Source organism: Canis lupus, chromosome 22 (assembly GCF_048164855.1).
Source record: "Canis lupus baileyi chromosome 22, mCanLup2.hap1, whole genome shotgun sequence".
In the NCBI taxonomy this organism is placed as follows: domain Eukaryota; kingdom Metazoa; phylum Chordata; class Mammalia; order Carnivora; family Canidae; genus Canis; species Canis lupus.
Genome location: NC_132859.1, coordinates 16,522,759 through 16,540,523, shown reverse-complemented (window position 1 = coordinate 16,540,523; position 17,765 = coordinate 16,522,759). Strand labels below are relative to the sequence as shown.

At 48.5% G+C, this 17,765-nt stretch overlaps 1 protein-coding gene and 1 long non-coding RNA gene across 2 annotated transcripts in view; one reads left to right on the top strand and one right to left on the bottom strand.

Moving 5' to 3' along the window:
* Nucleotides 1-2,306: 2,306 nt before the first annotated feature.
* Nucleotides 2,307-8,236, bottom strand: LOC140613940 (uncharacterized). Its single transcript, XR_012014871.1, has 3 exons — nucleotides 7,268-8,236; nucleotides 5,893-6,124; nucleotides 2,307-3,761 (listed from the first exon to the last, which is right to left on the bottom strand). It is a non-coding gene; the product is annotated as an uncharacterized lncRNA (long non-coding RNA).
* Nucleotides 8,237-8,845: 609 nt separating this feature from the next.
* CLSTN2 (calsyntenin 2) overlaps nucleotides 8,846-17,765 on the top strand; it is a 613,123-nt gene continuing 604,203 nt past the window's right edge. The window contains exon 1 of the mRNA XM_072792507.1: nucleotides 8,846-8,962. Within this exon, the coding sequence (XP_072648608.1) occupies nucleotides 8,848-8,962 (115 nt within the window). The 5' untranslated portion in view covers nucleotides 8,846-8,847. The remainder of the gene's footprint in view (nucleotides 8,963-17,765) is intronic.

The window sequence follows — 17,765 nt, the reverse complement described above, 5'->3', positions numbered from 1 at the left end:
TGAAGTCACTTTCCAGTATTCTGCTGCTCATTGACTAAAGCAGGAATAGACCCCCCACTTTGCCATTTCAGCAAGGCTTGGGTTTTAATGTCCTTCAATTCCTCTGCCGGTGAATACATACCATTTATCATGTGCCATCCACTCAACACTGTTTTTTTGACATTCTCGGGTGTTGTAGAACATCCTGTGAAGGTGATACAATATATCCTGTCCCCTTTGGACACATGATTCACTATACATGGCCACGCCAACTTGGAAAAAATTTTCTTAAATATTGAGAAATTGAGACATAAAACTTAAAAATTACTTAGGTCGAATGATTTCCTTGGAGCAGCCTAGAGAGTCAGCTGTCACCCTTAGACTGGAAGGCTCCAAAAAGGGAGCAGGGATGGGTAGTCTCTTTCTCTGAATTGGGAAAGCAATGAAATGCTATCTGGTCACTTCTCTTTCATGGAGGAGAGCTCTCCATTGGGATGTTTTGTGTGGAAGGCATTTCTTGACTCCTAGTTCAGTCTGTTCAAGGTGTTTTAAGCAACTGGCATTTATATACTTATTAACCCCCATTATAAGTGGACATGATGTAGAGAAAGAGCTTTGGACCAGGACTCTAGACAACTAGAACCTAGCCCAGGCTGTGTGACCTTAAGTCGGGTGTGACCTATCTTCGCTTCCATTTCTTCCTGTATAAAATGAAAACAATATCTGCCCTACCAACTCCTCAGATACTCTTTTATTCTCTACCACCACCCCACCAGTAAGGATATTTTAAATTTTCCAGCAAAATACTCAAGCTACATGAAAATATCAGTTCTATATTTTTTATAAGAAGAGTGTATATTTAAGTGGTTTTGCAATACATTGTTTGGTGATATAGAAAAGAGTGATGAGGAAAAAATTACTCTGTTCAAGGAAGGTAAACCATTTATTCATTCAATAACTATCTAGCACCCATGTGCCAGGCACATGAGGCTCTCCTCTCCTAAAATCTATATTCTACTGGGAAGAGACAAGAAAAAAATGAGCAAGTAAATTCATAAGAAAATATCTGGAGAGGTGACATTTAAGATGACACCTGAATGTCATGTGATGGTCAGAGGTACAATCCCAGGAAGGTCAGAAGTACAATCCCAGAAAGGAGTTCAGCCCCAAGGCAGAGAAGACCTTGTCATGTCCAAAAGAGCCAAGGCCAGTAGAGAAGGAGATGGTCTGAGAAGCAAGCAGGAGCAGATCAAATAGGGCTTTGTGAGTTAGCCTACAATGTTTTTTTTTTTTTTTTTTTTTATCACAGTTAAGAATGGTTGTTTTTTTTGTTTTTTTTTTTTTGCATTTTTTAAAATTTTTTATTGGTGTTCAATTTACTAACATACAGAATAACCCCCAGTGCCCGTCACCCATTCACTCCCACCCCCCGCCCTCCTCCCCTTCCAACACCCCTAGTTCGTTTCCCAGAGTTAGCAGTCTTTACGTTCTGTCTCCCTTTCTGATATTTCCCACACATTTCTTCCCCCTTCCCTTATTTTGTTTTACTTCAAATATACTGGAGGGTCTCTGGAAGATTTTAAGATAAACACGTGCTGGGGAGTTAGGAGAAACATCTATTGGCGGTAGGACAGAGTAGGCTAGATGGGGAGGGAAGAGAGACTGCAGGCAGTGGTATTCCTATCCGAGGGCTGCCACAACATACTGCCACAGACTGGGTGCCTTAAACAACCTATTTGCTCACAATTCTGGAGGCTAGAGTCTGAGATCTAGATGTTGGCAGGGTTGTTTTCTCCTGAGACATCTCTTATTGGCTTGTAGATGGCTGTCTTCTTCCTGTATCTTCACAGGGGCTTCCCTCTGTTATGTGTGTGTCCAAATTTCCTTTTCTAATAAGGAAATCAGTCGTATTGGATTAAGGCCCATCATAGTGACCTCATTTTACCTTATTTACCTCTTTAAAGACCCTCTCTGTAGATAGAGACACATTCTGAGGTACTGGGAGTTAGGACTTCAACATACGAATTTGGGGTGGTGGAAGGTTCAGTTTAACCCACAGAGTAGACGATATAGTGTAAGCAAATGTACAGAGACATGATTGGCATAGAGCTTTCTGACAGTGTCAACAGCAGCCAGAAGCATAGTTTATACATAATGAAAGTCAGGTTATCAATGGAGGTGAAAGCCAGGCTGATAAGAGTCTTGAATATAGGTAAGGAACTTTGGCCTTCTGCTATAGGTCTTTTTTTTTTTTTTAAAGATTTTATTTATTTATTCATGCAAGACAGAGAGAGAGAGAGAGAGAGAGAGACAGGCAGAGGGAGAAGCAGGCTCCATGCAGGGAGTCCGATGTGGGACTTGATCCCAGGAATCACACCCTGGGCCAAAGACAGGTGCTCAACCGCTGAGCCACTCAGGCATCCTCCTTCTGCTATAGGTCTTGTGGACCCTTGGAGGGTACCTAATAGTGGAGAAGGGATGAAGCAGCTAATTGTGTGAACACCAGGTAGAAGAGGGTGGAAACAGCTGAAAGCTTGGGGCAGGGGCCTCAAGTCCGGCCCTTAGATACAGAAAGGAAAGAAGTAGGAAGGAACGTTCTGGGGAAGACCTGCCAGTGACAATTCATGCAGCAGGGTGACAGGATTCCATCCTGAGAAACTGTGAAAGCTTACTGAAAGACAAAGGCTGCTGGGTAAAACTTGCACTGGTGTTATGATTGGGGTGACTCAGGGCAACCCACCTTGGTCTCCATCCAAACCTGGCACCTAAAGTCATGATGGCAGCTGGACAGATTGTCTCATTTGGCTGCAAAAAAGTATAACTTCAGAAGCAGACAGACCTCCGTTTAAATCCCAGTTCCTTCATTTGTAGCAGTATGTGATGGTTAATTTTATGTGTCAACTTGTCTGGGCCATGGGGTATTCTGGGTGTGTTCCTCTGAGGGTGTTTCTGGATGAGATTAACGTTTGAATCAGTAGACTGAATAAGGCAGATGGCCTTCCCTAACGGGGGTGGGCCTCTTCCAATCAGTTGAAGGCCTGAATAAAACAAAAAGGCTGACCCTTCCAGAGTAAGAGAGGGTTCCTCTTGCCTTTCAACCGGGATGCTGTTTTTTGTTTTTCCTACTTTTGGACTTGAACTAAAATTTTGGCTCTTCCCGGATTTCAAGGTTGTCTGTCTTTGGACTGAAACTACACCATTGGTTCTCCTGGTCCCCAGGCTCTCAGACTAGGACTAGAAGTATACCATTTGACTCTCCTGGGGGTCAAGGACCTAGATCTTGGTCTAGGATCCCATAATTATAGCCCCTGTAATTGCATGAGCCTTATAATAAGTCAATCTCTTTCTCTTCATATTTATTATCAATCATTTTTATATCAGATATAGATATAAAGATATTTGTATCTATATATCTGTCTCTCTGTCTCTCTCCCATTGGTTCCACTTCTTTGGTGAGCACTGATTAATGCACAGTATAACTTAATCTCTTTGAGCCTTAATTTCCATGAGTGTCTGATGGGAGTAATAAATCACCTTCCAGAGCTGTGGGATGACTAAATGAGGTGATGTATATAATGGCTGGCTCATAGTAGGTGCTCAATAAGTAGTAGATTCTTTCCTATCCCCTTTGGTGGAACAAAGCTAGGTGTAGGTATTCACAGCATATCTGAACTGCTCCGGCAGTGCCTGTGGGCTGATGCTTTCCTTGGCGGTGTTGGCAAAGGTTCTGGTGAGGCTTGAGCTGGCATGGCTCCACGTGTGTCCACGGGTCCACATTTTGCCTGCATGGAAAAATACCAAATACTGGACTAAGGATCAGGAAAAAGGCCACCAACAACCCGTAGAGCCCTGGGTGAATTATCACTGTGGATAGCTCTATTTACTGTACCTCTCCTATCCAGCAGGGAAAAGATTCAGCTCTTTGCAACTCATTGAACCTTAAAAACAACCTTGTTACATTAGTCCATTTGTAGCTGAGGAAACTGAGTTCCTAATAGAGTAAGTAGCTTTCTTGAGTCATACGTGGTTAGAAAATGGTAGAACTGGGTTTGGAATCCAGCTTTGTTTGATTCTGGAAGTCACTCTCTTCACACGGAGCTCTATTGGTCACTCTTCTTGGCCTTCACAAGTCTCCACATTTGAGCTACAAAATGGGACTAATAACAGGACTTACCTCAGTATTCTTTCCTGTCCTCTGTCTTTATTGTAGGGAACAAACGAAAATAAGTATGTTCTAGTTATTCGTGATGCATTATAAACCACCCCAAAACTTAGTGGCATAAACAGTCATTTTATTGCACTCATGGATTTTGTGGGTCAAGGGATTTGGGCAGGGCTTAGTGGAAATGGCTTCACTCTGTTCCATGATGTCAGAGGACTCAACTGGCAAGATCCAAACAGCTGAAGGTGAGTCAGCAGCTAAGAAATGGAATTATCTGAAGGTTCCAGGATGACTCAAATGTTGGACTCAGCTGGGGCTCTTAGCACACCTGCATGTGGCCTTCCTACATGGCCTGAGATCCACACAGCATGGCAGCCTCAGGGTAGTCGGACTTTGTACCTGGTGGCCCTAGGCTTCAAAAGTGAGCATCTTAGTGAGAAAGGCAGAAGTTGCATCACCTTTATGATCTAGGCTGGAAAGTCACAAAGCATTACTTCAGTTGAATTCTGTGGGAAGAAGCAGTCACAAGTCTGCTCAGATTCAAGGGCAGGAGAGATAGATTCTATCCCTCAATGGGAGAAGTGTCATTGGATTTTATGATTGTGTTTTGTTTTGTTTTTAATTGCCTCAAGGTACACAAGTCCAAGGGAAGTATAGGAGAGAATACTGGACTAATTCCTTGCTATAATCAATGACATATTTGTTTTTAGTCGGGGCACTTTGGCTTGCCAAGCATAAAACACTCATGTCTAAATAGTGTTGAACATGAGCTGGATTTGGTCACGAACAAGCTTGTCTTGCTTTTTCCTGAAGAGAAATGCCTAAACTTTAAAAAGCTCCTTTGGCAGCAGCAGTGTCTGCACTAGCATCAAAACATCTGAGAGATGTTAGAAATTCTGTAACCTGTCCAATTGCTTTTGGGTCATGAAAACCTGGCTTTACCTGCCAAGATGAGGGAGGGGAACAATTAATGGCCTCAGGTCTTCAAGGATCAGATTTTCAACCTTTCTTTTACAGTTAAATACTTTTAATTGAATTAAATTAAAAACAGAAAACATCTGATTAATTTTATTTTTAAAAAGAAGATTCCACAAGCTGCTGTAATTTATTTATTTTCTTCATTTACCCAGTTTAAATTATTCAGGGGCTGTGTTTTGGTGCTTAATTGGGCAAAGCATTAATGACCTTAGTGAAAACAAGAGGGTTTGGCTGGTCTTATGTTGGGCCTGTTCTTCTTAGATTGTATTTTCTGGAACAGGAAAATTATTTATTAAAATCTATTGACCCAAATAAATTGTTTGAAATTCATTACTGCACCACCAGGTGGGACCCCTGGGCTTGGGGCTTAAAGTGACCAAGGCCTTACACTATCCTGCTTACCATATTCTGAGCCTGGTCTTTAAAGAAACATGTGCCAATAGTAAGTCAAAAATAAAGGGTAGGACCTCAACAAATTTGGAGATTTGTATTACTACTTTGGTGACAGCTGGTTATTTATTACTCAGAGGTGATGGTGGATAAAGACGAAAAAAAAAATCAAATAGCCAAAGCTACCTTTTCTGATACAAAACTATTTTTCACTGCTTACTTTTTCTACACGCCTTCTCAAAACAATGATGTGTGGGAGAAAGATGGAATTTGGAATTAGGCAGACACGAATTCATATTCTGCATAATTACATGAATGTAGATAAGTTACTCAAACTTTCTAAGCCAGTAATCTGGTTATAATAAAATAGGGAAAAATAATACCTGCTGTTGCAAGGATTAAGGGAAGTATGGAATGTCAACCCTCCACTGCAAAGCCTGGCACCATGTGATGCATTAACTGTTGGGTTGCTTTGCCCGCTCTCTGCATCTGCAGTGGTCCAGAAGAAGCACCGGGCACAGCAGTACTCCACACAGTTGACGTGGACTTGAAGTTCTTGAGGCCGGAGTATTTCCAGGGCTGAACTTACTTTCATCCCCTCAGCCAGGTTGGTGCCTTTCTCCCAAACAAAACCGAGTTATGAGTGGCATTTCAGAGACTTGAGAAATAGAGATGGGGGGGGGCATTTTTATATCTATTGGACATTGACACTGTGCCAGGCAACATACTGAATATTTCACATACGTTTTCTCATTTTTCTCTTGTAATGACCTTATGAAGTAGGTGTAATGCTTCTTAATCAACCCCCCTCCAAACCCCTGCCCCAAATGTAGCAGCTTAATACAAGAACCTTTTAGTCAGCTGGGCAGCTCTGATGTGGGCAAGGTGTGACTGATCTTCCTGGGCTTGCTCATGTAACTGTGCTCAGCCAGGAGTCAATTGCTACTAACCAGCCTGGGCTGGCCTTGGCTGGCGGGACAGCTCAGCTCTGCACCATACGGTCTCTCACCCTCCTGTAGGGTTAGCCTGGCCTTGTTCTTATGATGGTGGCAGAGGTCCAAGGAAAGGAAAAGGAAACATGCGTGTGACTGTCCTACTGGCCAAAGCAAGTCATATGGCCAAGCTTTAAGTTGAAATAGAACAGCATATCCGAAGGGAATGGAATTAGGGAGACATGAACAAATGGGGGGGGGGCACTAGTGTACTTGTCTCCCTCAATAGGCATTGTTTCTAACCCCATTTGTAGAGGAGGAGATGGAGGCCAGTAATACTGTGCCTCTTGGTCACTGGCCTGCTCTTTGGTGTCTCTCTGTTGTGTTCTTTCTTGGTGATCAGCTACATTGGGTGGGGGATGTTTTCCAATCAGCTGTATTTTCTCTTCTTTTTCATTATTTAGTCTGCATTTGAAATCTCATGTAAAATTTTGAGACTAACCATAACCAACGGGTCCTAATGAAACCCCGTAGAATGATATCAAGGGACAGCGCAGATCAGTCATTAAAGGAAGTCTAATGGTTAGGGAAAATGAAGGCGAGGCAGATATGCAATTGGATGGAGTGTAAATGGAAGGAAATGAGACAGATTTATACTTCTCCTGTATTTGCTGGTCTCCTCGATTTTGCCTGGGTCAGCTTGCCCTTCTCCTTGCCATCTTTTCTAGATCTGGATACCAAGTCGGCAGAATGCAAGATTCTGGTGTTGGCCTAGTGCATTTATTAGGTCTTTGATCTTAGGCAAGCAAGGATGTTACTAACTTACCGGAGCCTCTATTTCCTTATGTGTGAAATGAAAATAATAGCGCGGAGTGGTGGTTGTGCAGGTTAAAGAGACCTGCAGTGAAGTGCCCTGCTTGGTCTGAGCCTGTCTGCAGCCGCCGTGCTTCACTGCTGGGGTGGGGGGGGGGGGGTGCCGCCCCTCTCTCCCCTGCCAGCCCAATCAGGGAGATGCAGGAGAATTGGCCTTCAGAACTGCTGGGTGAGCTGCCAGGGCGGTGCTGGAAGCCTGAGCAGCAGGAGGGCTGTTAATGGATTTTATGGCTTTGTTGAGCACCCCAAACAACAGTTATTAATTATAGGATGCTGTTTAGACACTGTTGCAATATATACATTTTGTTAATTGATTTGTATAGGCTCGTATCTGGCAACATAAAGAATGTGCGGGACCATAACATTTCCAGAGCACTGTAATTGCCTTGTACTGCCCTCTCGCTTCTCAGAGGGGAAACAAAGGCTTTGGGAGAAGACAGACAACTCTTTTTGGCCATTGGACCTCCGATGTCTGTCGAGCCCAGTGCCCAGTGGCAGGTAATACCACCTGTCTAGGTGCTCAGTAAATGTGTTGAATCCGTGAATAACTAACTTTTGTTTCTGTATTTCTTTACTCCTTACGAATCCCGGGTTGTGCGCGATATTGGCACCGCATATCTGCAACTATGGCAAGGGTTTATTCTGAGCCGTTAACGTTAACTGGGTGCTTTTACGAGCCTTGCGTGGCCTGGGGTGGGAGGGGATCCCCCCGACGCGCGTCGCCCCTGCTCTCCGGGCACTGACAGTTAATGGCATAAAACGTTACGAGGCATGACGTCAGGCGGCCTGGCCTTAGATACGTGGGGTGACCCAGAGAGGCGGGAACTCCTTGCCTCGAGGTACCGTGCTGCAGGGAAGTTTGGGTCCGCACTGCCGGCCCGGAACCCCCAGCCTGCCTGTGCGGGTCTGCTCCGCCAGCCTCGGGGAGCCCGCACCTGCCGCTCCAACCCCACCCCCCCTCCCCAGCCCGGGCGCGCGGAGCGTCCAGACGCGGGGCCCAGGGCAGGGCCGCAGCCCGGGCGTCGGCTCCAGGGGCGTGGCGGGGGCGGCCCCAGCCCCGCAGACACGCGCACGCCCCGGCGACCGCTTTCCGAGGGGCCCGCCCTCCCCGCGGGAACTACCCGGGGAGCCCGAGCGGGGACAGGCGAGCCCCCTCCTCCCCGCAGCCGCGGCCCCGGGAGCCGAGTCCCCTGCAGCTCGAGCGCCCGGGAGCGCGGAGACGCGGGAGGAAAGTTGGGGTCGGGGCCGCGGCGCCGGGAGCGCGGAGGCGGGGAAGCGGGGCCCGAGTCCGCGTCTCATGAATATGCACGAGCCGCCTCCCTCCCTCCGTGACGTCACGGGCCGTCCCGGGGTGAGCGCCGGAGCCGCTCCGGGTCCGCGCCAGTGAGCGCCGCTGCTGGCGGACGGCGGGCGGCGGGCGGCGGAGGCCGAGCGCGGCGGCGCCCCCAGCGCACCCGCAGGCAGCGCGAGGCGGCGGGCGAGAGCGGGCGAGAGCGGGCGAGACGGGCGGCGGCGGCGGCGGCGGCGGCGAGGATGCTGACCGGGAGGCTGTGCTGGGTGCCGCTCCTGCTGGCGCTGGGCGTGGGGAGCGGCAGCGGCGGCGGCGGCGGCGGGGGCAGCCGGCGGCGCCGCCTCCTCGCGGCTAGAGGTGGGTGCTGGGGAAGTTTCCTCCTGGCGGAGGAGGGAGGCCGGGCGGGCGTGCGGGTGCCAGCTCGGGCGCCCGGGCTCACGCCGCGTCTGCACGCCCTCCCTTGCCGCAGCTGCCCCGGCCTCGGCGCGCGCGGGGTCCCCGAAGTGAGCGCCCTGCGCCCGGGACCCGAGAGGCTGCACCTGCAGACGCCGGCCCAAGCCTGGGCGGGGCCCGGGGACGGAGGAGAAGGGAGGGCTGCGGGGTCTGGACAACTTTGGGGGCTGCCTGTGGCGAGGGGTGGGGGCGTCGCGGGCTGCAGCCCGGGGACTGCTTGAGCAGGGCGCGGGCGCCGGGGTGGGGGGGGCGGTTGTCGGCTCCTGCCCCGACGGAGGGGGAATCCGCGGCGGCACCTTCAGAGGACGGAGCTGAGCGCGTCCCCAGCCCGGAGGTGGGTGGAAACTTGCAGGCTCCGGGGAAGCACCCCCTCTGGCTCGCCTCAGGCTCCCCCGGGAACGCGAGCCCCCCCGCGGCCAAGCCGACCGCGCTCGGGCACCTGCGGGCCGAGGCGCCCACCTGGCGCCCACCTGGCGCCCACCTGGTGCCCACCTGGCGCCCCTCCTCCGCCCACCCGGTGCGGTGGACGGTCCCGATCTCCCCGCTGCTCGCTCCCAGAGCGAAGCCGGGTCCGGGGGAACGCCCGGCGCTGCGGGGAGACGGTAGGCTGGCGAGCGGCGGACTTTGACAGCTGCCTGGGTGCAAGGGGGGCGGGGGCGCCGGGGTAGGGGCGGCCGGAGGGCGGGTCCGAAAGAGGCGGTCACGTGCCGGCAGGACGGGGCGGGGAGGGGCGAGGGAGGAGCAGGGGGAGCCGAGTGGCGGGGGGCGCTGGGGAGGCAGGAGCGCCCCGCTGGGTGGTAACTTGTTGATTCTTCGCGCTGCTGACGAGCCCGGTGTGCGCTTGGTTTGGGGGCTGTGGCCAGACCTGCCAGGTAACCAAGAGGCGGGAACGGGGTCGCTGAAATCTTGTTTGACCGTCGTCCAAGCACGGAGGGGTTTGCACCTGTAGATAAACAGGTTCCCGATTAGGGGCAACCTGGTTTTGCAAGCGAGCTTTGGACTGCAGCTTACCAGGGCTCAGGGAGGGGTGTGTGTATACCTGCAGGGTGAGGAGAGCGAGAGGTCGACAGTTTGCTACCCCCGGACCTCAGGGATGCTTCTCCCACAACTTGTGAATGATACATTTGAGAAGAATAGGAGAGTTCCTGCTGATCCTTTAACCTTACATTTTTGGTGACATGGTTTTTGAAACTAATTCACGAGCAGACATCCTGTTTCTTTTCAGCAATCCGGCCACGACACCCCTATTCTTGAGAAGCAGTTTCTTTTTTCTTTTCTTTTTTTTTTTTTTTTTTTTTAGAAGACAAGGAAAATCTCATTAGGAAAATGTCTCAAAGTGTGGTAGAGGAGTCCCTGATAGGAGGGATCATACTGAGAGACTGCCGTTTTGGTAAAAACAAGAATTAAAAACAATGAGTTTCCAAACCTTTTGCCCTCCTTCTCCCATATAGATACTTTGTTAAACAGGCAGATGACATGTGTTTAAAGATTTTTTTCATCACTTTGTAGTAGAACAAAGGGTGTATTTATAAGCAGATGTCTGCAAACAGGAGAGCTTGCCTCAAGTGAGGAAAAAGGGAAAGCTTGTTTGGGTAAAGGACCTGGTGTGCTTATGCACTGCAGAGTTCTCAGGTCAGAATAGAAAGCTTTGCAGAGATTAAGAGAGGAAGATGAAAAAGAAAAAAAAAATCCGGGCTACCAGTGATTCACTGTTTATGTGTACAATTATTGCATTTTAACCAACATTTTTCATCTCCTTCACTTAGAATATACTCATTTCGCGGTGAAAACAAGCCATTTGTCTTTCCAATGTAAAAAGTTGATTGACCCTAGAGGAATGAGAGTTGCTGAGTCCCCCTTCTTCTTTCTTTCCCCTTCTAACCACTGGGGGGCTGCAAAGAGCGCTGTTAGCTGCATTTTTTTTTTTTTTAAAAGACAAATGTGTAATAGTTGATCAAAACAGAGACATTCATTATGACACTTTAGTCGGTATTTACAGGACTGACTTTCCTTATGACAATGCACTTGCATTTTACGTTCCCAAATCTCACATAATCTCTGAAGAACATGTGCAATAAATAGTAAAGGTATGTTTCCTACTGCCCCTGACTGCCGTTTCTAAGGTTCGTTGCATTGTTACTCCCGTCATTGAGAAAGAGAGAAGTCAGGAGACGTGTGAAGAAGACTGAACAAAACATAGTTTTCTTCCTGCATACAATTCTGTATCACGTGTAGAAGAAAATAGGGAGCGTGGCTGGCAAGAGTTGAATGTGCCCTCCGGACAACTGTCTGGAAACATGCCTTCCCAGCTTTGGGCTCCTGTAAGGTCTGTGGTGCACGGCTCATTTGGCCTTTGTATTCCTTGCTTCTTGCTGCAGGGATTTGAGCAGCTAATGCCGTACAACTATTTGGGATTTTCACAGAACCACTGAACTTGCAGTGCAAACATATTCCCAATTTCTGAAATAATCTGGTGCCCAGACAGTGATTATAACCACTTCCCTCTGCTCCTCTCTGTCTTGGCTATTCAAAAAAGATGAACACTTCTTGGATTCCTTGAAAAGACCAGCTTCCATTCATCCCGAATGTAACCCTCTGGTTGCTGGACCAGGATGTGCTCATGGATCCTCTGGACTATGTTTTCAGACTGAAAGGTCACCTTCCTCAGCCTGATCCCTTCTGTTACTCATCACATGGTCAGGCTTAGACATAGCCTCCCCTAGGAACCTTTCCAGACTGATCTCCCAGAATGGTCACCCCCAGCACACTGTGGCTCTCGCTCTGGCACACCTGTGCTCCTCGTCTGTCCCCAGCACCGCTTTGTGAGCTTTGAAGGCTGGAATCTCATCCTGCCTCTCCCTGCCTCTTAGGGCCGTGCTGCTGCCTGGTCTGCAGGTGGAAGCTGAGCAGTCAGTAGTGATGGGCTTAGTGGCTCCACCTGTTTGCAGTCGAGGTGCTGTTGTTTCCTGATGTAGATGTTTGAGATGCTTTCTCCTCTCCTGTATGGAGTAAAATTTGAACTTAGAGAAACCCAGGTTCTAGTCCTGGTCTTACTGCTTCCTACTTAGATAATCTTGAATAAACTAGCTAAGCTTTCTGAGCCTCAGTTTCCTTATCTATAAAAGGAGGATACAAAAAAATCTATCTTGCAAGGTGGTTGTCTGGAGAGGGCTTAGAAATCATTTAGCCCAGTTTATGACATGCAAATGGCACTAAATACGTAGTGACTGTAATTCTTAGTCACGTAAACATGGTTCTAGAGTCTGAGATTTGGTGTAACCTCCTCTTGCTGACCTCTTGGCAGTTCAGTAGCTTTGTTCATGTCTTTTCTCAGCCCAAGCTCTATTTTCTCTATGTGCATATGTGTGGAAAATACTGTATATAAATGTAAGTGCACATTTATACACGTTTGGCTTGAATTGTGAAAACATTTACTGGGATGCCTGGGTGGCTCAGTGGTTGAGTGTCTGCCTTCGGCTCAGGTTGTGATCCTGGGGTCCTGGGATGGAGTCTCACATCGAGCTCCCCTCAGGAGCCTACTTTTCCCTTTACCTAGGTCTCTACCTCTCTCTCTCTGTGGCTCTCATGAAAAAAAAAAATCTTAAAAAAAAAGAAAACATTTACCACTTTCATTACTCTGTGGACACCTTCGAGGCCAGGGCCCCCTTCTCACTCATCTCAAAAGCCCTGGTACTTAATGTAGGGAGAGCCTAGAGGAAGGACTCAGCAATGTGTGCTGTATAAGTAAATAAACGTGTCTCGGTGAGCCAGATCTGGAGGTGTGCGGGTTCTGGTCTCTGGAGGAAAGATCTGTGGTTGGTTGGGGCTGTTAGGAGAGTTCCCTACCCAGTTAGCACTTTCTTCCGAGCCCTGCTATTCCAGGAAGCAGAGACACATTCTGGTTTTACTTAAGACAACCTCTCTGATGATGACTGTTTATATAGAAGAAGGTAACCCAAGGTACGAAACCAAATGGCAGCTTGAAACAGATTATTTTTGTTATTGGTTGTCTGGCCCACCACTAACTGGACCTTGTGGAAGTGCTTCTGTTGGCATGGTAAGTTTGAGATGGGCCAGGAGAGGATTGAATTGGGGGAAGGCTGCTGAGCTCAAGACATGGACTGTGTAGGGTGGAGGGACATCATCTTAACCAGGTGGGGCTGCTGTGACACAAATCCTGGGGACTTTGTAGCTTGTAAGCAACAGCAATTGATTTCTAACAGTCTGGGGGCTGGAAGTCTGAGATCGGGATGCCAGGAGGGTCGGGTTCTGGTGAGAGTCTCTTCCAGGTTGCAGACTGCCGGCTTCTCATTGTACCCACACAAAGAGTAGAGGGCAGAGAGAAGAAGCAGGCTTTCTCCTGACTTTTATAAGAGCACTAATCCCATTGATAGGGGGCTCCACCCCCATGGCCCCCTCTTACTGCAATCACCTCCCAAGGACCCCACCTCCTAATGCCGTTACTTTGGGGATAGGGTTTCAACATATGAATCTTGAGGGGACGCAGACATTCATCCACAACGGTCATGCAGTGGGCTTTGAGGGAGCATCAGCAGAAGGCGGGGCTGGGGGGTGACAGAGAAGGGTGCCTTGGGTGAGAGGCCAATGCAAACATGCGCTGGGCCCTGTTCTTTAGCCTTATCAGCCAGGAGCTACTTCTTAGTCTTCTGTTATTCTCCGTGAGGGGAACAAAAAGATAAAGCAAGTTCCAGATATCAAAGAGCTCACACTCTGTGTAGGGCAGACATCACACATGACACGAACTATTGGAGAACTTCATAGCTGACGGGGAAAGGGTAGATTGTGCACTAGAGACCTCAGAAAAATCTTGGAGAAAAAGAAGAAATTGGCAAGGATGGGAGAAGTCAGGAAAGATTTACCGAGAAAATGAAAGGGGGCTTGATGGGTGAGTAGGAGCTGGGTAAGCAGATAGGAGGGGGGCAGGACGGTGAATGCAGGCTGGTAAGAATGCACATGATTGGCACACAGGTAGGAGTCAAGAGGGAGCTCAGCCTTGGCCAAATGTGTTTCTTTGTTTTCCTTTTTTTTTTTTCTTTTAAAGGCAGGGGAGGGGGGAGAGAGAGAGAATCCCAAGTAGGCTCCGTGCCCAGCGCAGAGCCTGAAACAGGACTTGATATCATGACCTAGAGATCATGACCTGAGTGTAAATCAAGAGTCAGACGCTTAACTGACTGACCTACCCAGGCACCCCATTTTTTTCTTTTCTTTCTTTCCCTTTTTTTTTTTTTGAGAGAGACTACATTTCTGCATACAGATTACAGAGCTAATAAAAGAACAAATGTTTATTGAATGCACACTGTGTGCCAGGCACTTTTTTCAGCATTTCACAGGCGTCCATTAGTTTGGTCTTAACCCCAACCCTGTGATGCAGGTAGAATGACTATCCCATCTTTTTTTTTTTTGACTATCCCATCTTTACTGAGAAAACTGAGGCCCAGAGAAGTGAAGTAACTTGCTCATGGTCTCACAGCTTAGAGGTTGTAGAACTGACATTTGAACCCAGAACAGTGTGATAGACATGGATTTCCCACATCACCTGGGCTTACCGACCAGAGTGATGTGATGTCTGCTCGGGGAAGGGTCTGAGTGGAGTCAGAGAGGCTCTTCCTACCTTGAAAAGGCATCTCCTCACTGTCTGAGAACATTTGGGCTTCACCACAAAATTGCTAAAAGAGTCCGTTTCTTTTCAAGCCTTTCTCTGATTCGCTTCGCCATGAGGAGTAAGCATGGCTTCTGGCTTCTGGTCCAGGCAGCTCGAAGCCTTTCTCACCTCCCATCACAGTCATGCTTGGCCCCACACAGAGAAGGCAGCTGTCTGCATTGCGTGGCCTGAGATGTGCTTGTAGGGGTCTCCTGCACCAGAAAGAGCTCTGTAGCTGGTCTTTCATTTGGGTTAAGCATGGCCTTCTTCTGAGTCCTTCATTAGGATGAATAAAGGATACCATGAACGCTTTCAAATATATTAGACTGGATGCTGGGGAGAATGAGGTGGGGATGCTGAAAAGTGAACATGGCAAGAGTGGGAGGAGATGGTGTAGATGGAGTAGCAGGTGCCTGACTACTCATAAGGCTGCCTTTTCTTCTCATGGCATGGCATGATTATATATGTCAATTGTTCTTTTCACAAATACCCAGTTTATGGGTTGGTAAAGGAACCCCACAGGGCCTGCAGCAACAGAGCCAGAAATCAGACCAGGGGGTCTTACTGCTTGTAGGTGATTGTAATCCTGCCCCAGAGAGCCAAGTGATGTCTTGGACGATGTCACCCAAAGCCCACTTCTGCTATCCCTTAGTGGTTTTCTTTTCTTTTCTTTTTTTTTTTTTAAAGATTTTATTTTATTTATTCATAGAGACAGAGAAAGAGAGAGGCAGAGACACAGGTAGAGGGAGAAGAGGCACCACACAGAGAGCCTGACGTGGGACTCGATCCCGGGTCTCCAGGATCATGCCCTGGGCTGCAGGCGGTGCTAAACCGCTGCGCCACTGGGGCTGCCCCCTTAAGTGGTTTTCTAATCCTTGGAACCGGCTCTTGTCCTTACACATTCTCAGGACCTTGCTTGTCCCCAGCTCAATGCCCTCTGCTTGCATCAGCTCTCCCAGGGTCATCTCTGGCCCTGACCAATTTTTCTAGCTCATCTTGAGCCCTGCTCAGAGGCTCATCGATGTCTGCCTCCTCTAGGATGCTTTGGGGGACCATCAGTCCCATGTATGCCCCACCTCTTACCTCCCTCCAGGAATCTGCTGTTACTCTGTCTGTGGCCTTCATTTGGATGTGCACTCACCCAAGTCAGAGCCCCAGGACTCCTCCAGCATGCTTCTCTCTCCTCCATCACACCCCATCCTTCATCATGTCCAGTTGATTCTATCCATGAATATCTAGAATATCTAGAATCCTTCCCATGTCTCTCTGTGCTCATTGCTACTACCTTATTCAGCAGGTGTTGCAATGAAAGTGCTAAATTTTAATTTTTACCTCCTCCTCACCCCTCCCTCACACTGCTATCAGGAAGGGTAGCACTAACTCCAGTCTCACCAGGCCTACAGGAAATTCCATCCTAGTCCTCATGAATCCATCCTGCACCATTCATACTAGGGGCTGGTAGGGCCCCAGGGTTTTGAGAATAGCTTTGCACTCTTGGAATGGCTTCAAGTTTCTCTCTGTCACAGGCTACCACTTGTGATACCCACTATCTGAACAGCATGGCCCCTCGATGTCCCTGACTCTCTACTTCCAGAGACAGCAGGATCTTTGCTGCCATGGGGACCCTAGTACTGGAAATCTAATCCTTCTGCCACATGCTGTAGCCACTGCCCTGGGATTGGAAGAGGTGCTGTGGGGGTTATGAGAGGGAGGAGGACACCAGTTCCTGTTCTAGAGGAAACCAGGCTCTCTCCCACATTTCTGCCTCTCCCATCCCTACCTTAACCCCTTCTAGCAGCTCACATATTCATAGGGCAAAGGCTAGGACAGGAAGCATCTGCAGAGAACTTGTGCCTGCACTTTTATAACCCAAGCCGCCTCTGAAGCAGGGGTACATGAAGGCCCACTTGCTTTCTGAGAACAGGGAGCCTCACCTCTGATGATAGTACCTCTCAAGATAGTTCCAAACTCTGCCATAAAAGTTGATGGTTTTCCCCTCACTTCTCATCAGGCCTCCTCTCTTCTCAAAGAATTTTCCAGCAATTTCCAGATAGCAAATACAGCCATCTACCAAGAGCTGACTATTTCTAGGCACTGCTCTGAGTGCTTTATAGGTATTAATACTCATTTAGCCTTCTAGCTACTCAACTCAATGGGGATAATAAGTATGCTCTTATTAAAGGTAAGAAAACCAAGGCCAGGAAGGTTAAGCTCACCTTGAGGCCGACCTTCATGGAGCCGGGAGCCTGATGCAGGCCTCTGTCTCAGGACTCTATCTCAGGACTCTGGGATCATGACCTGAGCCAAAGGCAGAAGCTTAACTGAGCCACCAGGTTGCCTCAAAGCTCTCAGGTATTTCTGATGCCCAGCCAAATCTGAGAAGTACTCCCATTGGCTACTAACAATTCCCCAAAGAATGCTTTGTTTCTTTAACGTAGGTTACAAAGCTGCTTCCAGGTGGTGACCTGTTCCATATTTTACCACTTCTAGTTCCCCCATCAAAGTGCCTATTGCCAGGACACCTGGGTGGCTCAGCGGTTGAGCATCTGCCTTTGGCTCAGGTCGTGGTCCTGGGTCCTGGGATCTGTATGGGGCTCTCCCCGCGGAGCCTGCTTCTCCCTCTGCCTGTGTCTCTGCTTCTCTCTCTGTGTTGCATGAATAAATAAATAAATAAAATCTTAAAAAAAAAAAAAAAAAAGGCCTATTGCCTTCCTGCCTCCCCAGGTAGACTGTGAGGCCCTCCCGGAGAAAGAATCCCGGTCACCTCTGTGTGACCAGTGTCCAGCACTGCCCAAGGTTCATAGTGAATGCTGAGTGTGGGGGTGGTGAATGTGTGCTGGGTGGTGCCACCCATGAAGGCTGTGAGTCCCTCAGGGCTCTGCTCTTGCACATTTCTCCTGGTGAGTGCCCCTTCCTGCCCTTGGGCACTGGTAGGAACTGCTCATCAGGCCTCCCCCTTTTAGTTATCTGACTTTCCAAACCAATTAATGGCATTCACTTTAAAAGTTGAAAACACTGAGCTCTACAGATGAGTTAGGAGAACAT